The sequence below is a fragment of the Scleropages formosus genome, chromosome 4 (genome assembly GCF_900964775.1).
Source record: "Scleropages formosus chromosome 4, fSclFor1.1, whole genome shotgun sequence".
Taxonomy (NCBI): Eukaryota; Metazoa; Chordata; class Actinopteri; order Osteoglossiformes; family Osteoglossidae; genus Scleropages; species Scleropages formosus.
Genome location: NC_041809.1, coordinates 28,384,249 through 28,412,030, shown reverse-complemented (window position 1 = coordinate 28,412,030; position 27,782 = coordinate 28,384,249). Strand labels below are relative to the sequence as shown.

Below are 27,782 nucleotides of genomic sequence, written 5' to 3'. Positions count from 1 at the left end.
AGATCAGGTTTTTTTTTACTCAGTGTGAGATCTAGATGTAGTTGTCATGGAGACCTATTCTTTCCTGGTTACTATGGAGATTCTGCCCTGGCTCAAGTAAGGGCACAAATAGATGATCATTATTAATTTTCTAACTATTTGGAGAAATATTTATGGGGAGGACAAGAATGAGAACCTGATGTTCAGTCAAACAAAAGTGGAATCTAATATTTATAACAATGCTGCCCAGAAACAGATAGCTGTTCTTCCTCCCTGTTTTTGGCAGTGAGTTTTCATTCATATTCGGTTCTAAAATGAATTAAACTGGATGTTTCCATTGATGGTGGCATCATTTTCTACTCCATGATTTGACCACACCCTGGCAAAGAACAGCTCTGTGTAGATATGGATCTTGTACTTCAGTCATTGACTCTGCTTCCACCCACCATGCAATCAGCAAATTTAAGTTTTTACCTTTTATCTGCAGTTAAAAACCTTACAACTGTACTTTCTAATCTAAAAACCTAGATGGTTAATATCAGACTTTGAACCAAATCCAAATCCAAATGAATGCCACGACACACTAAACATAATAATGTAAAAGAAGGTTGTCCAAATGTGTTCCGGTATTTAATAAAGAAAACTTTATTTGTGATTTATAAACAAAACACATAACCAGTATTCATAAAATAAAAAATAGTCACTAAATCACCGTTACAACAAAGAGCAGGTGTACAAAAAGGTTCCACTACAGACCTGCATGGTCATGGTCAACAGCTTGGAGCACAGGGCTCCCATTTGCCAGTGGGGGTTGCATGGGTACACACCAAACACAAGCATACGGGACATACACCTTTTTTTGGCCATTTTCCTTCTTTGAATTTTTTTTTTTGGTTTATCTTTTTCTTTTTTCGAAAAGGGGGGAAGGGATAATTGGCTCTGAAGCGCATACAGAGTTTAGTTTTACATTAAATTGTTAGATCATCATCATTTCAAAGCCTAACATAAAAGAAAACATCACTGTTGTTAATTCTCAAAAAATGATACAAACTGAAAGTTGTTTTTGAGAGCATTACACTATAGCATTACACATATCTATAAGATTAGTAAAAGTTAACGTCAACAGGAGAAAACCATGTGATTCCTGGTTATGTATGTGTCTGAGAGTGTGTGTGTGTGCGTGTGTGTGTGTATGTGTGTGTGTGTGTGTCTGTGCGTATGTGTGTATGTGTGTGTGTGTGTGTAAAATATGCTTAGTATTTAGAAGAGAATATATGCATCTCTGTGATTAATGGAAGAAAAATAATGAAAAACATAACTATCTATCTATATATAGTAATTTATATATTGTATCTGTTTCAGTTGATTATAACATGCAAACAGCCACTTAGTGATCTGACAGCACAGAACCAAGTCTCTAGAATGCCTGCAGACAGACAGGGAGGGAGGTAACAGGAAGCAATGCAGTCCAATTGCTGTGAAAATATCACTCTTCCACTTCTAACTGGCCAATGTCAGCAGATGTACATTGGAATAGCTTTTGATTGGTTAGCATGGGGAATGAAGGGAAAAGGAAACAAGAGTATGGAAAGCTGAAAGGGAGGCGAAAGGCAGTTTTGTGATGAAAAATGAAATTCCTCAAACATCTCAAATTTCACCCGCATTGCTGTTCTTCACAAATAAACTGGAGAAGTTGATACGCTCACACTGTGATGCCATACCTGCCAGCCTCTTCATCATTAAAGTATAGTAGTATCTCTGCAAGAAATCTACCACAATACACAAACAGTCCTAAAACACATTCCAGTCTACAACATCTGTGTGTTTGTATTAGAAGGAAGTAATCTATGCATAGGATCATGGGCTATGGAAAAGCAACCATGAAAGGCCCCTTTGTACTTTAAAGTGGAAAACACCCAGAGAGAGGGCTTGGGATAAGAGTCAAAGCTGAGAAGACATTTTTTCTAAGGACGATTGTTAAACATTCAAAAAAGAAGAATGAAGGGAACAGTCTGGAAGTGAGGAGCTTGCAACATTCCTGTTATTTTACAAGGTCAATCCAAAAGCCCTGCTTCCAGCCCTGAGGACTTCAGCACCTCTCTAGGGGTGTGGGAGAAAACACCAGCCACATGTATGTATGAGCGTGTGTGTATGTGTTTGTATGTGTGTGGTGTTTGATACGTCTAGAAATAACCATAAATATATGTATTTCACTGAGCAGTAAGGGCCTGATCAAGGTAGAGGATTACAGGTCTGCATATTTTCCATATGACTCCTGGTGTTCTGTGTGCCATCTGGCCCTCTGTCTGTAATTGACTGGACCATGTCAGACTTAATCTGACCACTGACCAATGTGTCAGAGGAAGCTTCACATATGGAGCAGCGCAATGCTTTGTGAAGCCCTGCTGTGTGTCATGAATTGCAGGAGATTTGCATTCCTTTTGACTTGTTTCTCTTTAAAAAATTTTTCATATTTTATTCAAAAGCAGTAGCATAACACTTTTCTCTGATCTGTTTCGATCACTGTTAACTATAAAAGGAACTGAGTGTGGTACATATAATACAGATAGGCCAAGATAGGAAAGGCCTGAAGGAGAGCTTCCCAAGAAGGTGAAGGTATGTGGATTTCTGAGAAAGACTGATGTGACGAGACAATTTACTTCCTCATCCAACTTTAGAAGAAGATGGGGGCATGGCTTAAGAGACAGCTGTAGTTCGAGGGCAGAGATTTTCAGGATTACTCCGGAACGAGGGACTTCATGTAGATTGACACCATAGAGGTGGGGCTTCAGAGGCATCTACTGCTTGGTCATACGGGGAGGGTGTGATGGTGGATCAGTAGCCTTAAGGCACTGTGCTGGCCAGGCTGCTTAAACACTGGGCTTGAACACTCAGTCATTTATTTTCATGAAACGCTTATCCTAGTCAGGCTTCTGGCAGTCGAAAGCCTATCCTGGAATAATTGGGCACTAGCCTAGGAAGGATACACCCTGAATAAGAATAACCAGTCCACCGCAGGGTAGCCGAACATGCACAAATGGGTTTGAAAATCTGTTGTTGTTTTCGGAACTACCCCTCCACCATCCCGACCAGAAGATGCTGACAGTGAGCCAAGCAGCACCCACACCCTTATCTTTCCTCCCCAGGGCTAAAACACAACAAATTACATATCCTTGTCAATATGATTACATGATCTCATTAAAGGACAGATTTTTAACCTTTGTGTCAGTGGAAATCAGCTCTGTTGAAAGATAGGGGTTAACCCTGGGTTTGAGGGGTGCAATTTATTTAGGGATGAGTATCAGGGAGGCTCTCCTTTCTATTTGTTTCAGTTTTACTGTTGCTGTGCTGCATGTGATCACTCTGCTTTAAAGAAATCTATTCATCCCCTTCATCTTTGCCTTTCTCCTTCTTGTCCTTTCCCTTCTTCTTCTTCTTTTTCTTCTTTGTCTCATCCTTCTTGCCAAAGGTGATGAAGTCACCCTTGTCATCAGGTCCACCCTGATCTTGGCGGATGGATATGATGGCAGGTGAGCCGGGGATGAGGAAGGCTTCAGGGACCTCTCCAGGCTTCAGATGCTGCGGGGGGCCGTAGCCAGGTCCCGGGCCATAACGGAAGTGCCAGCTGTTACTGTTGATTCCAGCCCCCACTGGGGGAGACACTTCACCCCCCTCAGCATCTGTGACAAAGAAAGGGAGAGAAGCATCATACAATCATCTCTGTAAGTGTTGCCTTCTTCTCCGCCTGCATTCTCCCTCTCATATGGTAGTAGTGCTTTCTGAACCCTCTGTCAAAAACTGCTGAAGATCATATACGTAGAATTAAACCTACCAACTTTAATCAACATACCTTATATAATTAAGTAGTAATAACTATTGTGCCATTGTTTTTACACATCACACATCACATTGTCTGAACCGTTTGTCCCATACGAGGTCACGGGGAGCCGGACCCTAACTCGGCAACACAGCGCGTAAGGCTGGAGGGGACACACCCAGGATGGGACGCCAGTCCGTCGCAAGGCACCCCAAGCGGGACGTGAACCCCAGACCCACCAGAAAGCAGGATCCAGTACAACCTACTGCACCACCGCCCCCCATTGTTTTTAATCTAAAATTTTTTATTTATATAACAAATTGCCAACTCTGATCCCACAATTCAGATTCTTTAGTATCTGGGCTAAGCAAACCCATTAGCCATTGTGGCCCTCAGGAATTTTCTGTAACAATATATACACAAGAGTCTCAAAGAATGTTTTGGATGGGAATATAAAGCATGGATGCTTCTTGCTTGCAGCCACAAGGGGAATTTGGTTCTTCCCCTGCCTGAATGCCTTCCAGTTCTCAGAGCCAGTCTGCACTGCAGTTCTGCAGCAGAAGTGATAAGCAACTAAATCAGAGCAGACCAAGAGATGACTGGATTGCTTTAGACATGGATCGGACCCAAGTCAGAAAGATATTGTGAAAAGAGTCCAGGGTAACCCAGAAAGGTTACACAAGAGAGGAACAAATGTATGCTTGCAAAAACAATGGTGTTACACTGACTGCACTTTAAGAATAACGTGTCTGCATCTGTGTCTTGCTGTCTGCTGATGAAATGCACTTTTGCTTTTTCTGAGTTGGAAAAAGCATCTGATTAAAGGAAAATGGAAATATAAACAAAAATCTAATTCTGAAAAACTTGACCCTGCATACCATCCCTCAGTCCTGCATAATCTTTGCCCTGTGAAGGTTAGCCCTGCATTGAACGACAGAAATAAATATTTTGGGGTGGCCACTAAAAAGCGGTTGTGTGGTGATACTATTTACGCTCAAAATGGAGAGAAAGAGGACTTGCCAATACACAGTCAGTCCTTCGCTAACGCGCTTCATTTACAGGCTGCTCACTACCTAGTTCTGCTGTACTTAATTCTCAAAAATGACTAAACGTCCTTGATTACAAAAATTTCAGACGCTATAATAATTATACCATACACACAAATTTTTTACCCATTTTATTCATTTCAAACATTCTTCCACCAAAAAAACTTTCTTCTATACACAGTGCTTTCATTAACAGACAGTGCTTCTTCCTGTACAGTTCTGACCTACTTCTTAGTGCAATATTCAGATAAGGCCTCAGTCTAGAATTTTATTGATTTTAAAACCAATTTGTACTCATTTTTTTTAGATTCAGGAATCCATTTGGTTCTGTTCTGTTTCTGTCTGCTTGGGTAAACATTCTGTAAGGTTATGTGTGTTTCAGGCAGTTCAACTGTGTGAAAGTCAAGAGTCTGTTTGAAACTGCTGCTGATATCCAGCACTGCTGTGCTCATGTTCGAAATGCAGGCAGTGTTTCTCTAGCTTTAGTACTTGTGTTTCCTTCTACATGTGCCTGCATTTTCTTCTACTCATACTGCTCTCAGCTCTTGCACTTATAACTTCTGTTTTCCTTTCTCATTCCTTGTCTACTTTTTCCCTAAGGGCTGTTTTGAAAATGTATATTTTGATTAAGGATCCAAGTATATAAATGTATTAAAATCAAAATTTTTGATTCGAAAAGCTGTCTATCTTCATCTCTTTTTTTCCATCATCTCTCTCTGCCCTAAATAAATCCCCTCATCCTCACCCTTTTGAAAACATAGGTCAAAAATGGCCTGCTGAGGTCATCCCATCTGTACCACTTTGCTAATCCTTATTTCACTGCAACACACAGCAGACTGACAGAGAGATCAACATGTGACAGACACCTGACAGTGAAATTCTGACTGATAGTATCTGATAGGAAGGCAGACGAGTAGTGTGGCATAGGCAGGAGAAAAAAAGGAGAGAATAAAGGAGGAAATCAGGGAGGCACTATCATTCTAGTGAGAATGGTATAAGCATGCAGCAGCAGAAGTAGTGGTATTTGTGTTGTATCTGGTCAGGATCTGTCTCTGATCTGGCAGGGCTGTCATGGTCTAAGAGTTTGCCAAGCTCAGCAGATTCAGGCCAAGTGCCTACTAAGCTCATAGCAATCAGTCTCTTCTGCAATGAGATGCTTTTAAAATTGTTTGCTGCAGTAAAATCAGAGTTAGACATCTGTTAGAAGCCAGCATTATTTATCTACACTTGAAGAACTTTGAATTTGGCAGCAAGCAAGCAATTTTAGCAGTAGGTCTCTCACAGTTAGTACAGGTGATTAAGGAAGAAAGTGCTTATGACTGGTTAATATCAATAAATAGGTCTTATCAATTGATTAGCTTTAAATATGGGGAAAAGCTGGTCATTAGTCAGGGTAAGTGATTTTATAAAATGTGATTTTACTTGAAAGGCAAAATTTCATTGTACAGGAACAATTCCAGTCGAATATATGAGAACCAGGGCTATCCTAGAACTTGAACCAGCAACTTTCAAAGTAAAAGCCTGTGTCATAGATCACTATTTGATTTGTCAACACACCAGACTTCTTCATTGTAGAAACTGGTTAAATTAGGATGATGTCAGCTTTATCTTTTCAGTGGGTGTTCAGATTTTGGTTAGTGTTCTGTGTTTAGGTCATACTCTGTGGCTGATTGTCCGTCCTAATCTGAAGAATTGAGTCTGCTGCAGAGGATTAAAGAGATGACAGAATCAAATCACAAACCAAATGAAACTAGTACTTAAGATAGGAATCTACAGTGAATCACAGCATAACTGCAAGCAGTGTGTAAGGTCTCTGTTTTAAGCCATACTGCAAGTATTCTCTGTCTTCCACTTTAGCAATCCAGTAACAGACTGAATGCTATTTTTAGTACACATGAGCAGAATGGTAGTATGAAATTACAGCTACAGAGGCGCAGTCTTTCCAGAGAATCTCAGCATGCAGACAGACAAAAATACATGCACATACACAAATTAGTATAGAAAGATGAACAGAACCATGCAGAGACATGCCAGATGAATGAAATACTAATCAGTCTTGGTATTTCTGCAACTTAATTTATACAGCTTGCAACTGGAAATGTACTGAAGCACCCCCCTATTCGTGTCACTGCAAAGATGATCTAGAAATAGATCATCATAAATGTGTTTTATTAATATCATACATGCCTGGAATGCTGTCTTGAAAAAGATACAGTGGGAAGAACAAAACTAGTACAGTACGAAGCTGGTCTGGAGCATAGGTTACCAGATTACACCCCAGACAGAACACCTTAGGGATTAAATCCCCTCCTACACACACACACTATGGGTAATTCAGTTATAAATTAACCTGAAATGCATGTCTCTGGATTGCGGGAGGAAACCCACGAAAAAACAGGGATAATAAGCCGACTCTACACAGACTCAACCCAAATCATGTAGCTACTTCCAATGAACACTATAAATGTAACTCCATTCACTATGCGAATCGGGTTCACTCACATACTAAACCTAACTACACTGTGTTCATTGGAAGTCGGTTTGGAGAAAAACGTCTGCTAAAAGAAGTAAGGTAATATAAACATAACGATTCAAACTTTCGTCCACACAGCCCTAGTGCTGCGAGACACAGTGCTACCTACTCTGGTTATACATGTGACCTTGTAGTTGCCACCAATTACATTTGTTAACATGAGAGATACTTCTTATGAAAATACTGTTTCAAAATGAGAAAAACATATGTATTTGAATTATTTCCAAATACATGAAACTATTGTAAGAAGTATTTAGAAATACATTGAACTAGTAATGGTCCGACCACATATGACTACTAATATTTATAATTCTGTTTGGAATAGGTAACCAAAGTATAGGAGTTTAAAACACTGGCCTATCTGCATGTTACCTCATCCGTGTGCAGTTGTGAAACAGATATTGTGCAAATAACGGTATCTGCGAGCAATTTGTGATTTTGTGCAGGAATTCATTAGTATGCCTGTGAGCGTCTATAAGAAAGTGTGTCAATTGTAAGGTTTGTGTGAGTGTGTCAGTTAGTCTCTGTCTGTGTGTCAGTGTGTCAGTCTATTGGTGACTGTCTCTCTTGCACTGAGTATCTGAGTAAGTGTGCCAGTGAGTATTAAAGACAAGTTACTTCCCTCGGTGTGGGTAAGTGTGCCAGCATGTGCGCTAATGAGAAATTGTGTCAGGGAGTGTGTCGGTAAGCCAGTCTATCTCAACATACGGTCCTAGAATCCATGTTTATAAGGCGAACAAAAGGAACAGCATGCATATGTGTGCATGCGCATATATATGTATATGCGTGCATATGAGCCTGTCAGAGAACAAGGAAAGTGCTGTTTTGTGCGTTCTAGAAAAAGGAATACTTGTTATGACATTAGGCTGAACAGTGGATAAATGTCCGTGTTTAAGGCCCATTATTCACATAAATACAGGCCATTACCTAACATACCTGGCCATTTTTCAAAGAGCAGTCCCATCCATCCAAACCACTCACCCCACACGGGGCACGGGGAACCGGAGCCTAACCTGGCACACAGGGCGTAAGGCTGGAGGGGACACACCCAGGAGGGGACACCAGTCCATCGCAAGGCAACCCCAAGTGGGACTTGAACCCCAAACCCACCAAAGACACAACCCACTGTGCCACCGCACCCCCTTGCCAAAGAGCAGTACCAAAATGTTTTTGGTTTAACTGTTTTTCTTCCTTTTGTGATTAATGACATTGATATGATCATTGTGACAATGAACTCTAAGCTGGCCTGGAAAAACTGCTTTTTGGAAAGACACATTGTACCTTCAGACTTGTGTCTTATTTTGACCTTATGTAACAGAATGCTGTGTGTTTTTTTGTGTCTATGGATTTGAACATGAGTGCATATGAATGCACAGCTACAAGGGGCAATGTTCCACACACCTTAACCTGGTTGTGATGGTTACTGTTAGCTTTGATTGCATTGCTGAAGCCTCCTTGCAGTTGAAGACTTGTGCATGCATACAACCTAAATTTAACATGATTCCTGCATCCACAATCTCTGAAGCTTCCTTCATGTAGGTCATCATCCCTCCCTTTCTCCCTCTTCACAGTTAGCACAGAATGTGAATCGTTGCCCAGGAAACCATCTCCTCCACTGTTCTTCGCCCACACCCAGGCAGTGATGCTGACGGAGCGTGCTCTCCTAGCAACAAGTCACTCCCCTAACAACCGCTCGAACAGCAGTCCCTAGCAACTGCACATTCTCAGGGGCTTGCTGGTCTCTCATATCTATCCTGTGCTCTATTTCACTCTCACCATCATTAAGCTTTCCCTCTAATTTCAACACTACATTTACCCAAACCCAGACCTATAGCTATAACTAAAGCTAGGGTAACCCCCAGCCATGTTAGGACCTGCCACAACTACTGCATGTACTGCACTGCACATCTTTGCCTATGCAAGGAAACTGGACCTACTTTTCAAGCAAAAGCTCTGCAGTGAAGCAAAGAAATCAATACTGCAGAGTTCCCACATGAGCAGAAGCCCCACCTCCACCATTTATGCTTTAAAACAGCATTGCGCTACTCCTTAAAGCTCCATCCAGAACTCATGTATAAATCCTCATATGACCCAAACCGACTCTTTTTTCTTAGTTTCTCCTTCTTTCTCTCTGTCCTCTGTGTCATTTTTGTAAAATGCTATCCACTGTTACCTGGAGTGAGTCCCCAAACCGACAGAAATCTATTGCTGCTTCTTGCTGTTCCACCTCAAATAGTCTGAAATCCACATAATTCTGCTTAAGAATGGTTCTGTTCTCATCTTCTCATCTGCAGCATTCAGTGTATAAGTGTGTCATCAGGGCTAGTAGCAGTCCTGGCTCCTCTACCATTACAGCTTCCACCTACTATCATCACCCCACCTAATGATTCTAGTCACATCTGTGACCAAAATTTGACAATTTCTTATACAAATCTTAACACCTCAAAATCCTCTCATTCTGTATACTCTGCTGAGCACCATGTGATGGGGATGCTTGACAGCAAATACAACAGAATGAGGATATAACAGCAGGGCAGAATCCCTCCTCAGAATGGACATTTTCACTGACAACACCATTGGGAAGCAAGCCCAATCTAAAAAACTGTGTTCTTTCACAGGTCACTCCATACCAGCAGTTGTCCAATTACTTGACAAGAGCAATTTCACTAAAGGTATAATTCAATAACCTCTACCATCATGTTTGCTGTCTCTCTCTCTCTCATCTTGTTCCAGAAAACATTTTATGGCTGATGCTGCTTTGGCTTGATTCCATGTCACATTGAGCCACCTGACCTTGGGAAGATTGAACAAATGGTCCCGTTTGCCACAGCAGTGACCCCATAATGAAAATTTAACACAGCCAACTGAGAAAGACAGAAAAAAAGAATTTCATTCCTTTCACAATCCAGTTCCGGAGTATGGATGAACACTGCATGGGTAGTGTGACTTACACTATATCATGAGAAACAGTGGCACCATTTTGCTTCCCTTCTCCCCACTACACTGTTACACCCAAAATATGAATGAATTCCTCAGTGTTCCTGAGATTGCTAGTAAAGTGAATGTTTTTGCTGTTAGCATCAGTCACAAACATTACATCAGTTAGTGTCACCTATATTATTAGCACTCGGTCATAATTTAATTCAGCATTGGTCAACACAGCTGTGGTTAAACGTGATTCGGCACTCTTACCTCCAGCAGCACTGGACACAGTAGGCCAATTTTGGACTAGCACCCCCTGGGCTCCCTGAATCACAGAAGATTCTTCCATATGTACAGAACTGTCAAAGAAAGAATACACACATTACTCAGCCTACACAACACCTCAGTTCAGATTAAGCTATGCTGTGTAAAAATAGGATCCAGATATGGCACATATATAGTGCTTTGAAATGCTGCCATAATAGCATATATGCCTCCTTCTTAGAGGTAGCTATCATCAGAGCTACTGATGAACAGCTGAGCCTCCAGCTAAGGTCTTGCAAACTGACAAAGATAAAACTCAATTTTAAAAAGCAAGAAGATGACTTTTGCATACACTGACAGTACAGGTAATTTCAGAAGCATTACTTTACCTTCTCTGTTATATCAAAAACTAACATGCAGAGGCAGACTTCAGTCCATGGATGTTAGGCAAAATACAAGACTAACACTGCAAATACTGACATTTTCTTATCTTTCAGGACACATTAAAGACATTTTCCTATCTTTCAGTAAGAAAAGAGCAAAGGAAAATACTGGAATAAAGCGTAGCATACACCTCCTAAAGATGCTGGTTAAAGTACTAATTCAATTACTTTTTACAAATGTGACCTTTCCCAGTGCGAGGCAGCATGGGGATAGCCAAAAGCCTTCCTTTTTCTTTGATATGTTTAAAGAGGAAATCACAGACCTGGGATCACAGTGGAGCATGTAAGAAACATGCTAGTATGATACTAAGAGGGGAGACCCTCCATTCCTGCAAATAAACAGATAACACCCTCTGCCTGTCAGATGTGCAATATGAGTCCTGTTAGACTTGTAAGCAGAGGCTATGGGATACAAAAGGCAGTCAGATCATTGGAAATTTATCGAAAAAAACAAAGAATTTGCATATACAGGAAAAGGTCAATGTAATGTTCACTCATTAAGTGTAAAATAATGTCCTTCAGCAGTCACTAGTGTTCCCACTCCAAACCTGGTTCAGAGTGTTCCGCCTAGTTTTACATCATACTCTTTCTTCTCCAACTGAGGTTTCTCTGTTGCTTCTGCTGAAATCCTGGAGTATACTGCTTGTTCTTCAACCCTACTTCTTACCCAACCTATTCCTGCCTTGTTTCCTGCTATTTACTACTTTCTACCTGTCCTGCATCAAGTTTGCTTTCTACTGTTTCTCCTCTACTTTTGTGGCCTTCTATTCCTTCTTCAATCTTGCTTCATATCATCCTACTTCAGTCCTGGTTCTTAACCCCCATTGTTCCACCCTTAATATAAGAGAGTGTGGTATATATTCTATAAAATCAGTGGACCATGTGTACCAGCATATTGATTACATCTGTATGTTGAGAGGAGGGGTGTGGGGGCATTGTGGTGCAGTGGGTTTGGCCAGTGCCTGCTGTGTAGTGGGTCTGAGGTTCATGCCCTGTGACAGACTGGTATCCTGTCCTGGGTGTGTCCCCTCCCCCTTCAGCCCTGTACCCTGTGTTGCAGGGTAAGGCTCCAGCTTGCTGCAACTCTGCTCAGGACAAGTGATTGCTGACAATGCATGTATGTATGTATGTTTATGTAGTAGTGTGTTTTATGGACTCCAAAAAACTAAAATGTCAGCTCCTGCAGTAAGGGCAGTAAGTGGCACCCAGTTTGAGCAAATGGATTTGGTTAAGGAAATTAGCCCTTCCTTGATTAATGAAATTAGTGCATGAGAACTCAGATATAGACATGAATAAATGTACAAGAAACCCTGGACAAAGCTAAACAAAATAATATTAATCTGATAAGAAAATAACCTAAATTAATTGGTTACCTCTTACATATGACATGTAAATTGCTCTGGAAGAAAAATATGAAATGATAGTGTATGTCCCTGCTTTTGGCCAAAGTTATGAAAAGGAAGCTTTCTTTCATACTCTGTTCTCCTCTGTCTCTGTCCCTCCTTTGATTTCCTCATATCCTTACAGTTTATGGCCCTCTGCTTGGTTTTTACATTCAAGGAGTAGCAGAAAGCACAGATGTTGAAAACATGTAAGTATACTCAAAATGTTGCTGATTGAAACCTCAGAAGTGACCATGCCTTTTTATTCTAGTAAACTATTTCAAATCTGAACTGTTCCAGCAAATACTTAGCAAAAGATGTGATCACCTGCTCTACAGAAACCAATCACAGTATCTGCTGAGCTCTGTCCTCTTTGTCTGCACTGTGTGTCCCCTGTACGTCCCTTGTGTGTTCTCTGCATGTCAACTATCCATTTCATGTTTTTCCACTTTTAATTCCTTTTTTATACTTGTTTATGCTCTCTTGTGTGTCCCTAGTCCATCACCAGCTTGGCTTAGTGTTTCAGTGCTTACCTTTGCATTCCAGCCCTTAGGGAGGCAGAGTATCGCCAGTCTGCATTAGGGGTCTTTGGCTGGAGAAAAGGAGAGAAGAAAAGATATAGATGTTTTCCATATCTCTAAATTCAAGCAATACATCCCAGAATACCAGTGTATGTCACACTGAATACAGGTTCTGTCGTATATCACAGCAAACCTGCAAAGGAACTAGAGTTATACATCCACAGTTACACAGCCAGAGTCCCAACACAGAATCACTGACCTATTTTCAAATTATAATCAACCATCAATATTTTTCAAGCAAAAAAAATCTTAAAACCCAATACTACAGCTTGTGCCCAACATATTCATCTTACTATTCTCTTAAGTTTTATTTAATGATTGTATGATGCCTGTAGTATTGTGCTTAATCTAAAACTGATCGCAATTTTTGCATTTTTACAGCTTACACTATATATTATTCTGATATTGTAAGTCTCCTTGAGGAAAGAAAATCTGTGGGACACCAGATGGAACAGAGCCATTGCTTAGCAGTTACAAAACCTGAGTTTGAATCTCCGTCCTTTAGGCATTTGCCCTTAATTGTCCAAGAAAAATTGCCCACCTGTACAAATGATGAATAATTGTAAATTACATAATATGAAAACTTAACATTGTAAATTGCTTCTTACAAAGGTGTCATGCTAAATTAATAAATAAAAATTGTATACGGCAACACACACACACACACACACACATTTTCAGAACCGCTTGTCCCATACGGGGTCACGGGGAACCGGAGCCTACCCGGGAACACAGGGGCGTAAGGCCAGAGGAGGAGGGAACACACCCAGGACGGGACGCCAGTCCGTCGCAAGGCACCCCAAGCGGGACTTGAACCCCAGACCTACCGGACAGCGGTCCAACCCACTGCGCCACCGCACCCCCTCTATACGGCAACAACCAGACAAATAAAAGTAATGATGAATATTGTGCTACAGTTCACTACAGTTGTTTGTTACATCTACAGTAGGCTCATACAAAAATATTTAATCACACATCATGTTTATGCATAAACTGTAGAGCTCAATGGAATAGTGAAAAACAAATGCAAGCAAAAATCTAATTCTGGAGCAACATATAATGACTACCGGAACAGTGCCTGTACAACTGAAAATGTGCTAATGCCAAGCAAGCTTTCTGTTTTTCCTGCTGCATTGTGATCTGTAATATTCATTCACAATAATATGCATAATAAAGAAAAGCCTTGCATTTAGGTAATCAAAACACTACTACTATTTTTGTTAGATTAACAATAACCAACCATCAGTGCTCAATGATCCCATTTGCATGGGCTGTACTAGAGTTTAAAAAAAGCATGGAAGCTAAACCCTGCTCTCCTCTGTCGGACCTTCCTTTGATCCAGCCTTTCGCCTGCAAAAAAGATAGTTATACAGACTCATCTCCTGATGTTTGGTCTCCCAATATATGTTTTTTAATATATGGTGTGCTATTATTAATACCACTTTATCATTTATCAGTCCAGATTTTCATTCATCCAGCCTGACATATTAAGTCTAGACCAGCAAAATCTGGTCCAGTGCAATAAACTGAGGCTGCATTTCAAGCCTGTGCCAAGTGGCTGTGTGAGAGAGACTGTGAGACACATTGCATTGTTAGAATGGCAAACCCACAGTCGCAGTTGTGGCCTGGCACTCAATGGTTTGGCTGGCATCTTCTTTTGCACCATTGTGGTTTCACTTCATAATTATTAATTTATTTATTATAGGTTTGTATTTATGAAAAACGGCTCCTAAAGAAGAAAAAAGTGAAAGAAAGTATCATCTTGGGCAAAGGAGAAGGCAAAGCATCTGCAAGTAACTGGCTCATGGGGGGGGACATAAGGCTACTCATAGGGTTTTTGAGGGAAAAAAGGTGGAGGTGTTACAGCATATAGAATGTGGTGAAAGACAGAAAGATGTTTCTGTTTTGTTAGATTTGTCTAAAATCGCAGTGCAAAGTATTGTTTCTTCTAGAGACTAACAAAACAAGAGCTAAAAAAACGTTACTATCTCCATCCTCATCTCTACCCTCTCCTCAACCGAAAGCCTGTTTTCATTTTTACAAGTATGTCCACACACACTTTCACGATGTTTACTTCATGAAATCAGATTTTTTTTAAACTTCTATTATATATATTTCTGTTTGTTTTCATTCTTTCTATTATAATGCAGTACACAACTTTTTTTCCAAAGAATATGCATCATTTAACATTATTTTGGGGTGAACTTGGGATGGGGCTGAAATTACTAATAAAATAAGTAATTTAACTGGTTTTTCAATATTCATTTGGTTTTCAGCAACAAACTAGGTCCAGTTAATGGGGGATAAGTGTACCACACACACAGACACACACACAGTCTGAAACCGCTTGTCCCAAGCAGGATCCTAACCCAGCAACACACTGGGCGTAAGGTTGAAGGGGGCACACCCAAGAGGGGACACCAGATCATCACTAGGCACCTCAAGCGGGACTTGAACCCCAGAACCACCAGAAACCAGAAGCCCATCAAGCCCCCTGAGCCACCTCACCACCACACCTCCCTCTAGTAGTGTACCAATATTGAACAAATTAACAGATGCACACACAAACACAGAGTGCCGAGTGCAAGTGCACAAAAAAAAGAGCACTAAACCCATAAACAAATCCAAAGGCACAAATGTAAACAGCATGAAAGCAAACTCATACATCACACCATGCTAATTAAGACACACGCACAAGAAGAAAAATATATTCAAATACATGTTCTTTTGCGATATACTGTACAATTCTAACATCATTTCTACTTCATTGTTAAATACATTATTGCATAATAACATAAAAAAGTATGGAAAAAAATTAAAGGTCAGGACCAGATCAATAGGTGCCACATGCTTTGGTATACTATTACAATGAACCTCACACAGTTGTGAAGCAGCATTCGCAATTGTGCTGGTTCAGGACGTACAGCCATTTCATCCTCTAAAAGCTCCCAGTCACAGCTGGTAATTCATCTATGAAATGTCAGTCACTCAGAGGATTTGTAGATGGCAAACAAAAAAGCGCAACCAATCTGTGTAGTGAGGTTTACATTTTATAATGAAGATATGTCTTCCCTCCATTACAGAATGACAGCCATATCAGTGAAATGACAGACACTGACAACAGGCCATCACTGCAGGGCAATGCTGCCAAGGTCATGATCATGGTTAGGATTAGGGCAGGAAATAACACACCTGCAAGGCGGCGTCTGGCATGCTGAGCCTGCGGACAAACATTTGGCCACTCTGACCGGTGAAGAAGCGTTCAGAGCCGAGGGTGCCACCAGGTGGGAGGCCAGTGTTGTAGAACATGAAGGTGTCACTGCCTGAGGTGGCCGTCAAGCAAGTCTTATAGCAATAGGTTTTGGTCAGGGAGCCATTGCCCCGAACTTCAATGTAGTGAGGTTCCACTTTCAGGTCACGTCGCAGCACCACATTGTTGTTTGGCTGCTGCCCACTTCCACCACCTCCACTGCCTCCCTCTGGTGGGGTTTTCTGTGTCACACAGCATGGGGAACAGGACCCCGGCTGGGTGCAGTAGGCATGACAGCGCACAATGGCCAGCACAACCACAGTCACAAGGAACACAAAAGTTGTTGCACTGAGTGCCACAATAAGGTACAATGTCACATTGGAGAAAAGCAGCGCACTGTGAGGCCGGATGATCCTCTTAGGGTCAGGGGTCAACTTCGGTGGGACTTCCATCACAGCAACATTGATAGTAACAGTTGCTGAGAGCTGGGGCTGGCCATGATCATGCACAAGCACTGTTAGGCTGAAGAAGGTGGAGTTGTCTTCTACTACCTTGCGGGTGGTGCGAATTTCACCTGTGTACTCGTGCACCTTGAAAAGGTCTGGCTCACTGGCCTGCTCCAATGCAAAGAGTAGCCATGCGTTCTCACCTGTGTCTGCATCATATGCTACTACCTTAGTCACCAGGTACCCTGCCTCCGCATTCTTCAGCACGGTGTCTGTGGATCGTGACCCATTGGCCCGGGGGTTGATGATCTCAGGGGCGTGGTCGTTCTGGTCCATCACATAGAGGTACACAGTGGCCACACGGCTCAGTGGAGGCACGCCTCCATCCTGAGCTTTCACCTGAAAGTGGAACTCACGCAGTGTCTCATAGTCAAATGAGCGCAGAGCATAGGCCTCACCTGTGTCCGACTTAATGGACACATAGGAAGTAATTGGGATGCCATGGTTGTTGTCATTGAGGACAGTATAGATGATACGTGCATTCTCATTGACATCAGCATCTTGTGCCCTGACAGTGCAGAGCAAGGCTCCAGGGGCATTGTTCTCCATCACATAGACAGTATAGGATGTCTGCTCAAAGCGTGGTGGGTTGTCATTCACATCTGCCACGTCCACCTGAATGGTCTTTTGTGAGGAGAGGGGCGGGATGCCCCCATCTGTGGCACTAAGGGTAACATTGTAGGCAGGTATGGTCTCGCGATCCAGAAATGCAGAGGTGACCAAGGTGTAGTAGTTCCTAAAGGACTTGATTTTAAAAGGGAGATCTGGAGGGATCTCCAGGCTGACCTGTTTGTTGGGCCCAGAGTCTCTGTCTGTCACACTGATCAACGCCACAACCGTGTCAGCACGTGCATCCTCCCTGACTGGACTGGAGAGAGACGACAGCACAATCTCTGGCACGTTGTCATTCACATCCACCACCTCCACCACTACCTTACAGTGCACAGCCACTGCTGATGGGCCCTTGTCCATAGCCTGGATATACATCTCATAAGAGTTGGTGTCTTCGTAGTCCACATGGCTCTGCACCCTGATTTCACCTGAGTTGGGGTCCATGCTAAACATCTGTCTAACCCTCTCTGGGGTGTAGCTGCTGAAGGAGTAGTACACCTCTCCGTTTGAGCCTTCGTCTAGGTCTGTGGCATTCAGCTTTATGACCAGCGTGTCCTTTGCCGAATTCTCCAGCAATTTCACTTTGTACACCGAAGTGTCAAACACCGGCACGTTATCATTGGCATCTAGGACACGCACGTTAATTTTAGCTGTGCCGGTTTTTGCAGGCGTCCCTCCGTCGACAGCTGTCAGAATTAATTGATGAGAAGGGGTCTGCTCGCGATCCAAGGGCTTTTTAAGCACGAGCTCGATCACCTTGCCGTTTTGGGATGGTTTATTGGTGTCCAAAGCGAAGTGCTCGTTGGGGCTAAGTCGGTACAGTCGAACTGAATTAGAACCCACATCGAGATCCTGCGCATTTTCAAGAGGGAACCGAGAGCCGGGCAGCGCGGATTCCGAAATGTCCATTTGATATTCGTCTCTGGAGAACTGCGGCGCATTGTCGTTCACATCCAGTACCTCCACCTCGACGTTGTGCACTTCCACTGGGTTCGCCACGGTCACCTCCAGATTCAGAATACAGGTGCTGCTCAAGTCGCAAAGCGTCTCCCGGTCGATTCTGTCACTCACGCTCAATTTTCCGTTTTTCGGGTTGATATCCACATATCGCCGGCCGCTGTTAGAGGTTACCTTCATCTTTCGGGACGAGAGCATCCGCAGATCTAATCCCAGGTCCAGTGCGATGTCGCCAACCACCGTTCCTTCTTCCGATTCCTCGGGAACAGAATACCGAATTTGTGCAGATGCAAGGCCACAGAGGAGCAATAAGAGAAATATGAAGGTGGAAGCAGGCACGTTCCTCTTTATGCAAGCGCATCTCCCCGCTACAGCCATCGCAAACTCCTGGAATCCGCACACGAAACGGATTAAAAACAGCCTTCAGCCTTTTTATCGTGCAGCACCGTGCTCCCCGGCACCTCATCAACCTTAGACGGATGCACACAGTGTCTAACTATGTGCAAAACGATCGAAACATCCGCTCCGATTTTTTTTCAAACGGTGCTTCGCAGATGCATCCATTTTTTCTTTGTCTCTGTTTTTTTCTTCCCTGCGCGCGGCTGACGGGTGTGTTTCCCTGCCACTGGTGCTGCGCATCGCTCGCTCTCGCGCGCTCACCACCCCCCCCTCCCCCCGCCACCACAGCCCACCCCACCCGAGCTCCCCCCGATCGCTCTCCACCTCTCCTCCCTCCCCTCCCTCTCTCTCTTCTTCTCCCTCTCTCACCCGCCCCTTGCTGCCTGCCTTTGAGCGAATGGTGTCTGTACTGGGTTGTGGGGGAAGGGCGGCTTGTTCGAATGCAGCCCATTGCTTTTACGTAGCTCAGAATTAAATGGCAAAATTAAAAAGCAACACCTATTGCATTGCACAAGCACCACGACTCCAGATGATGCCACTCCCCTTTGCATATGTACGCGATGTCTGCTGGTGTCCAGTTCTTCTTGTCTGTAACCACCCTATATGCATGCATGACAAATTTAGCAGAAATTATTACTGTTCTTTTTTAAAGTGACATTTAATAAAATACAACGCAACACAGCCAGTGCACCACGACCAATTTTTACATAAATGCACAGATTTAAGACAAAAAAATGTATGGTCCTTAAATTTCCCTGGTGACAAAAGACATCATTAGCAGCCACCACCCCGCACTCTTCAGGGGCCACATTCCACAGCAAACACACGAGGAGAGTGACAGCTGGAATAATCATATCTAAAGATTACCGGGGAAGTGCAATTCAAAAAGCATGCCTCTTTGTGCTTGCTTCCACCACTGGACAATACGCTGCATTTTCTCCACAGATTGACTCAAGATAAATCATGCCATGTGAACCAGGTCACAGTGATGTCCGTGTGCCTGCAGTCTGACCCCACACGCAGGCCGTCAGAACAAGCTAGGGCAAATGCACATGCAAGACAGTGAAGAATTTACCCTTAATATATTCCTATAATAAACTACCATTCCTGTAATAAATTTATGACAGTTGGACAAACTGGGTCAAATGTGTTGTTCTAAGATTTCTTTCTGTAAAAGTGTAAGGTAATTAAAAAAGTGTAACAATTTGTCAGGGACTGGAATACCAAATATTTTCGTACTAAAGGGAGTTATACACAAATATTCAGGGAAGCCAGGTTTTCATGTATATCCCTCCTCCTCTGCTATGTCTACACAATTAACTATATTAACTAAAATATGTAAATTCAGACAGAATTAATTCAACACTCCTGGACATCACACCATAAACAACCTCACTACACAAATTAAGTAGTCATTCGGAACAAACAATTATTCTGAAAAACAAGTTTACATAAAATTGAGGATTTATAACACATTCTAGCTTGCTCAAATGGGTGTTTAAATTAAAATGTATAAATATATTTTTTGATGATTTTATTCAAAAGGTTCAGGCAACTTACAACTTTAAACTTAAACATAAATAAAAGATTCAATGACTGTTCCTCTGCTGCAATTTGTAACACAGATCCAGTACCAAATCTACTGCACTTTCTGACAGAGGTAAGTAATAACAAATTAAATTTACTCTGTATCCAAATAAATTTCTGCAGAAACTGTACATTCAGAGTACGTGGCACTACAGTGGTTTAGGTAAGTTATCACCATACTTTGAACCTGGACCTAGAGTGTTGAATGTGTTGTGAGGTACTGGCAAACGTGACACAGTGCAGTTACCCTAAACTGTTCTAGTATAAATATCCTGTCGTACAAATGGGTGAAAAGAAGAAGAAAAAAACTGAATAAAAATACAATAAACTGGATAAACATGCCTTTAGTAGACAAAGGTATCTGTGAAATAATGGTTAATACCTAGCGTACTGTAGTCTTTATTTTTCATTTATCTTTATTTGATATGTGTAGTTAACAAAACCTAATTGTATTGGTCTATGATGGACTGGTGCACCCCCCTCAGCATTGAACCCAGTGATTCCAGAATAGATTCCAGACCCCTGTGACCATAACCAGGACAAGCAGTTAATGAAAATGGATGGATGGATGGATGGACGGACGGACGGACGGACGGACAGACAGATGGATGATTTTACTGGGACATCAGATTTAATTTATTGCAATTTAGTATGTCGGGGGGGGAGGGCGTGGTGACATTGGTTGGTTGGTTAGTATGTCAGACATACACTATATCCAGAAGATGAAAAACGCACAATGAAGGAGTTGACATTGCTAAAATTCCAAAGAGTTCTTTCATTGATTCTCAATACTTACTTGTCCAATACAGGCTCAAAATGGTCTACAGCCTTTTATAGAGTTTTGCCCAAATTTCTAGACATGTATTTCAAGACAGACTTGCTATGGATCTTTGCTGCCCAGTGGACATTGGTGAATTAACAGCACTTTGCTCATTAAAAAGGAATGAAGAATCACTAGTAAAAACAGATTAGAAACACCTGTCCCTTTGAGGACTAGAGAACTTCCTTTATAACCAAATTTCTGTGATTTAACTTTGCCCTGCAGCAGCACACAAGTTGCAAATGTTAATTTCCTTGTCAGAAAATTATTCCATTTATTTCATAAATGTGAGCATGGATATTTTCTCATGTGGGTTTCTGTTATTATGATGTAACTACCAGACACTGTACCAGATAACTGAGTTATTTTCTGTCTACACTCAGAACATGAAAGATGTAGCAAGACAGTGGAAGTGAGCTGAATGCAAGAGGTGGATTGAGATTTGAAAATAAAGAGAAAGTTTAAAAAACTTTCCATCATCTTGGGTTCCACCACATTTTTATCCATTATGCACACACGTGCCTGGCCCAGGAACCAGAGGTTGTATGTTATCCTCAGTCTGTTTGCTGTGCCAGTACGTGGGTAGGTTATCTGAGCCGAATGGATTGCGTAGGTGTATCTACTAGGTCACTGGGCAACGTGATTGCGGAGCCCATATGCCTTTCATTGTATTTTATAAATCTACAGGAGCAATTCCGTTCAGAATCGAATTCACTCAAGAGCTCACTGGTACAACATCTGTTCTGATACGGGAATGTGACTCTATGACCTTAGAAATCAAAGGTATGATTTAAGTTATGATACTCTGAATCAATCTGCTCAAAACTTCAAATTAGCAATAGGAATTTGAGATAGGGATTATTATAGTGCAAAAAATATCATAATTACATCCCAGACTAGTAAAGGCCACAGAAACGGAGATAAACACTGACATGCTGTTTTATGTTAAATCATCTTGATAACCCAGATAAATTTCTTGTTGAAAAAGAGATTTTAATTTATCGGCCAGGCAGTAGAGGGGAAAAATGGGTGCTCTTTTTGAAACTACTGAAGCAGAGAAGCTCTACTTAAACTGACTTTGTCTGTGCACTGCTGCATTCCCCCTCCCTCGTCCTCTTCAGTCTCTTGCACTGTTCTTCAATGCTTGTTGTCAGGATGCTCTGCCCACTTGTGGATACTGAACATGACATTTCCCAAAATCTCCCTCAGGATGTTCACCTGTGCTCCACAAATACGTCAAAGAAAAAAAGACTAAAGACACACATTGTTCATGGATTACTGATAATTCAGTTCAGTTACATTTATTCTGATAGAGTGCTCTTCTCACTAGAGTGACACACAGTGCTGAATAAGGTTACAGCACTGAAAAATAAACCTCTGGGGGTCCAAGTATCAGAGGCTGCCCAACCCTCCTGGACATTTTACTGTAGTGACAGAGGGCCTGTATGGATATGTCTAATAAGTACAAGGTTACAGCACCTGGCATTCCCAGGTAGTCTCCCATCCATAAACCACACTCAACCCTGGTCAGTTTGGAGATCTAACAAAATCAGACATTCCTAGTCTGCTGCAGACATTACAACTGTTCTACATTACCTAGGAATTGTTATTATACATATGTTTTCTATTAGACATTGTTTTTATTAAGTGCTATTAATTACATATATTCATAAAAAAACAGTTTTTACTTCTTGTTCATGTTTTCAATATAAGTAATATGGAGCAGTATAAGCTATAGATAGGATACCGTGGAGAGAAACACAGTGAAACATGAGTCAACACATAATGTGAGTAAAGTCCAATGTGAGGCACAGACAGCACAGTGCAGACAGTGGCAAATTAATCACATACAACTGAGCTAAGTCACAGAAGACAAACATGGGTTACAGAAATATAACATTACAGTTACAGACAGTACACTCAGAGTAACTAGAAAAAATTATTTTCACCAGTAAGCTTCCAAGTTCCCTTCTGTAGCAAAGTCTCGGTCCCTGCACTCCTAATTTGGGTCACTGCACATATTTGCCTACCTGGGTAGTGATACTCATAGCCTGCAGTCACACGATGCAAAAATGAAAACTAAGGTCTGAATTAAAGAGGAAAAATACCAATATTTACTTGTGCCTCCCAAATGCAAATGTTCTTAACTCCATGGGAACCACACCAAGCTTTATGTGTTTTTGCTCTGTACACATTGCAGTACATATGTTACAAAATGAATGAAAACTGTTGAGAGGATACAAAAATGATTACTGCCATATTACTGTGATTAAAATAGCAGCGGATATAATAAATACAGCCTTACTGGCTTACAGGAGGGGCATGGTGGTGCAGCAGGTTTGGCCTGTGCCTGCTCTCCGGTGGGTCTGGGGTTCAAGTCCCGCATGGGGTGCCTTGCAATAGACTACTGTCCCCTCCCTCTCCAGCCTCTTGCCCTGTGTTACCGGGTTATGTGCCTGGCCTGTGTATATAAAAGCAGCAGGGTTTTTAGAAGAGATTTTTTTCCTATGTGAGCAGTGCATATATTATGTTCAAGCACCTTTTCTGGATCAATAAAAATTTAACTAACACCTTATTTTAATGGTGTATATTGCACAAAATCTTTCAAACACCACATTATCTGGCATCACAATGGAATTTTTGGTTACATTATCTATATGGGGTCAGAGAAAAATCTCATGTAGGGCACTGCTCTCGCAAGTTCAATATTTCATACTTCATGATAAACCAAGGAATAGTTTTTGAAGTATCAGTGCTAGTATGAACCATAGAAGGGCCACATAATGAACTCACAGAACTCTCACAAAGAGATTAATCATATCACTGCCAGTAATTTCTGTCTGCTCCCAAATTTGGCTACCTCCTCCTGCTGCATCAGTCTGCCACCACAAGGAATTGTCAAAGCACAGAAACCACATGGTTTCTCAAAAATGGCTGTTGCCCTGCAAACTGAAGTTTGAATCTACCCTCTTTTGTAGTATCCTTGAGCAAAATACTTTTTGAAATTGAAATGTAAAAATAGCCTGCCATATGAATGACTATGGAAATTTAAGTACCTTCTATAAACATAACAAAAAACAAAAACATTGTGCCTTGTAAACTATTACTGTGTCTTTGTTTATAAAGGCTTTAGAACAATAAAAGTAAATAACAATAAACTGTACTTGGAGTGTTTATGTGTGAGTGAGAATGACTTAGATGCACAGGAATCCCAGATGAGACGCATTCTGCCTTACAGATGGTGCTTCCTTTCCAGGGCTTACATTAGCTTGCGTGCTGCGTAAAATGATTCTGCAAGACCTCGTTTGTGAAGTACACACACACACACACACATTTTCAGAACCGCTTGTCCCTTACGGGGTCACGGGGAACCGGAGCCTACCCGGCAACACAGGGCGTAAGGCCGGAGGGGGAAGGGGACACACCCAGGACGGGACGCCAGTCCGCCACAAGGCACCCCAAGCGGGACTTGAACCCCAGACCCACCGGAGAGCAGGACTGCAGTCCAACCCACTGCGCCACCGCACCCCCTCGTTTGTGAAGTAATACACAGATAAACATAACTGTGTTTAGGTATATAACAGGGGATTCTTTGCATGTTATAGTGACATAAACATGATTTAGTTTTAAGAAGGGCCACTTCAGATAAAATAAAATACGGTGAAGGCCTTATTCCTGTTTGCTTGGAACATCAATGCAGAGATATACTGTAGTTTCACATCTTATACTGTCAACTCACACTATATGAAATGGCACTCAAGGTGAATTTAAATATGAAAACGCACTGTTCACCGAAGGAATTGCTAACCAATGAATACACTGCATGTCAGTGGCACCTCATTATTATCATTATTATTATTACACTAGTATTATTACATCATTAGAACATGATTATCCATCCACCCATCCAATTTCAATAACCACTTGTCCTGAGCAGGATTGTGGTGTTTTATTAATATCATTATAGCAGTAGTACAGCCAGTCCCTGGGTTATGAATGTCCGACTTACGTACAACCTATAGTTACGAACCATCCCCTGTAAAGCCTATCATATTAAAAATTCGAGTTACATACAGTTGTTCATAATAACAAATGGACGCTACTGTGCGACACATTTACATTTACATTTATTCATTTAGCAGACATTTTTCTCCAAAGTGACGTACATCTCAGAGAATACAATTTGTGCATTACATTAGGAGAAAGGGGGGCATAGTTGCAGACACGTGATTAAGTAAAGTTAGTTTGTTTCTTTCCACTAATGCACTGATGTTCATCGCATGAGTAGGTGCATAAGACTCAGACTAGACGATTCCTGATCACCTTCCTACAATTTTTTTTTTTTAAAGGTACACAAACATTTACGTACAATACAAGAGTAGCAGCTATACAAAGGTTAATTTGGGCATGATCATGAAGTTATGATGCATGAACATTATCACCTTACATGAGCTTAAGAGATCATGGGCGAAATGAGTCCGGAAGAGGTGAGTGTTCAGACCCTTCTTAAATGTGGAGAGAGTTTCAGCAGTTCTGAGTGAGAGGGGAGGACATTCCACCACAACAGAGCCAAAACCGAGAATCTCCACGCTTTACTTTTTGTGCGCAGGACCACCAAGTGGGTGCATCACACATGCATCAAAACATTGCGTGTCTACAGCGGTTCGTCAGTTCGTTGGCTTGTGGGCCCAAGGTAGGACAAAGACTTTGTTCCTTTCAGTAGGACCACATTGCCGTTAACAGTGTCTCGTGTGTGTTAGTATATGAGTTTAATTTTTTTTGTTTACCCGCGTAACCACGGAACCAAAGCATAAATGTGATGTAAATTATGGTGATGCATCAAAGAAAATGAAAACAGTCACAACTGAAACTTAGGTAGAAATAATAAAGCGATCGGAAAAAGGTGAAATGCCAACAAACATTGGAAAAGCATTAGGCTACAATCGATCAACAATCGGGACAATTTTAAAGGACAAAGCAAAAATGGTGGAGCATGTAAAAGGCTCTGTCCAGATGAAATCTACAATTATCCAACTTACGTAGAAATTAGACGTAAAGACAGATTTAGGAACAGAACTCGTTCACAATCTGGGGGACTGCCTGTAGCAGAAGTGGCAGCAGTACATAATAGTAGGATTAACATGTATTTAGCTGGCGTCTTTGCTAAAGATGACTTAAAATGCTAGAGACACTACTACTTACTCACAATTATCTACCCATCTACACAACAGAACAATGTAACACAGTCACACTGACATACAATTAAGGCAATTTCACATTCTCCAGTTCAACTGAAACACATATATTTGGACTGCAGGAGAAAACTGCAGTACTTGAATGGAGTACACATGAACACAAAAGAACATCCAAACTCTGCACGGCCAGAGCTTAAATATTTAAAGCAATTTTTAAGCATACAAGTCTTGATAGGTAATGTCAACAATTTTTTTTAAAAATGCTCAGTTGGAAGGAATCATATTCTTTGTACCAGATTCCTTAGTCTCATTAAGATGATTGGTCATTTTTCTCCCTTGGATATTAGGTGAAATTAAATACAAATTATTTAAAAAAAGGAAATTATTTCAATATTTCAAGTCATTTACACGAATATCATCCAAAACACACAACACAAAGAAACAATTTAATATACTGTGTAAGACATTTTGTGCAGTACTAATTTTCAGAAAATATTTTATGAAATTGGAATGACTGGTCAGTTGCAAAACCAAATAGCCCTGACAGAAACCCCTGCTCTGTATTACTCCAGTCAAGGTAGGATGATAAACAGAAGTACTGTAGACCATGCTGGCTGTACCAATAGTGCATAAGTGAGACATAATTCTAATAGAAAGTACATCAAGTTTCATTGGCTTTACAATACAATTGAACACAAAAGCAAAAATGACAGTCATGGATAGAGCAGAACGTGTAAAGTCAGTACGTATGAAGGAACAGTATCATTGTTATGAACTGCCTTGGAACCAGGAACAATAGAGTTCATAACACTGAATGAAAGAACTTGTCCTGAGTGGGATCACAGCGAGCTTGAGCCTAACCCGGCAACGCAGGACTCAAGGCTGACGGGGGCAGGGACACATCCCTGACGGGACATGGGATCCCAAGCAAGACTCAAACCCCAGACCAACCACAGAGCAGGCCCCGGCCAAACTACTGTTCCACTGCACCCCCCACCGAACTATGAACAAAAGCACTAATTAAAATCAGAAATATGAGACATAAAAAACTGACAATCTACTATATAATACTGCATTGCAATATTTGTAATAAGACAAAACTTGATGAATGTAAGCATCTTCTCAAAGAATGTGTCATGACCAGCATACCCTGCCGGCCTCAGAGGTCTGCCTGTCTGATCAGCACCATGTGGGTGGACAGCGCCACACAGACCCACTTCTTAAACAGATGTAACAGTCAAAAACTATTATTCACCCATTCAGCGAACACTTTCCTCCGAACCAACTGACATTCATTTACCTATGTATACAGCTGCATAATTTTTACTATATTAAGTCGGGGTAAGTATTTTGCTCACAGCAGGAAGAGGGATTTCAATTTGGCTCTGTGACTCTACATGTCACTATAACCCCAGCAGTTGAGGCTGCACATGAATTATATCAGATAAGCTTTTACAAATCTATGATGGAAAAGATGTTTCTAAATGTA

General features: G+C 41.5%; 1 protein-coding gene across 12 annotated transcripts in view; it reads right to left on the bottom strand.

The window, feature by feature from the left end:
- Positions 1 to 1,335: 1,335 nt before the first annotated feature.
- The window catches only part of LOC108934193 (protocadherin alpha-C2-like), a 163,281-nt gene continuing 136,834 nt past the window's right edge, over positions 1,336 to 27,782 (bottom strand). For 11 of the 12 annotated variants that reach the window (XM_029251185.1, XM_018751723.2, XM_029251181.1 and 8 more), the window contains 3 exons: positions 12,920 to 12,978; positions 10,568 to 10,656; positions 1,336 to 3,659 (listed from right to left, as the gene is read on the bottom strand). In XM_029251185.1, the coding sequence (XP_029107018.1) occupies positions 3,358 to 3,659; positions 10,568 to 10,656; positions 12,920 to 12,978 (450 nt within the window). In that variant the 3' untranslated portion in view covers positions 1,336 to 3,357. Of the gene's footprint in view, positions 3,660 to 10,567; positions 10,657 to 12,919; positions 12,979 to 16,159; positions 18,941 to 27,782 lie in introns of those variants that run through there. The other variant, XM_018751722.2, reaches the window with a different exon arrangement.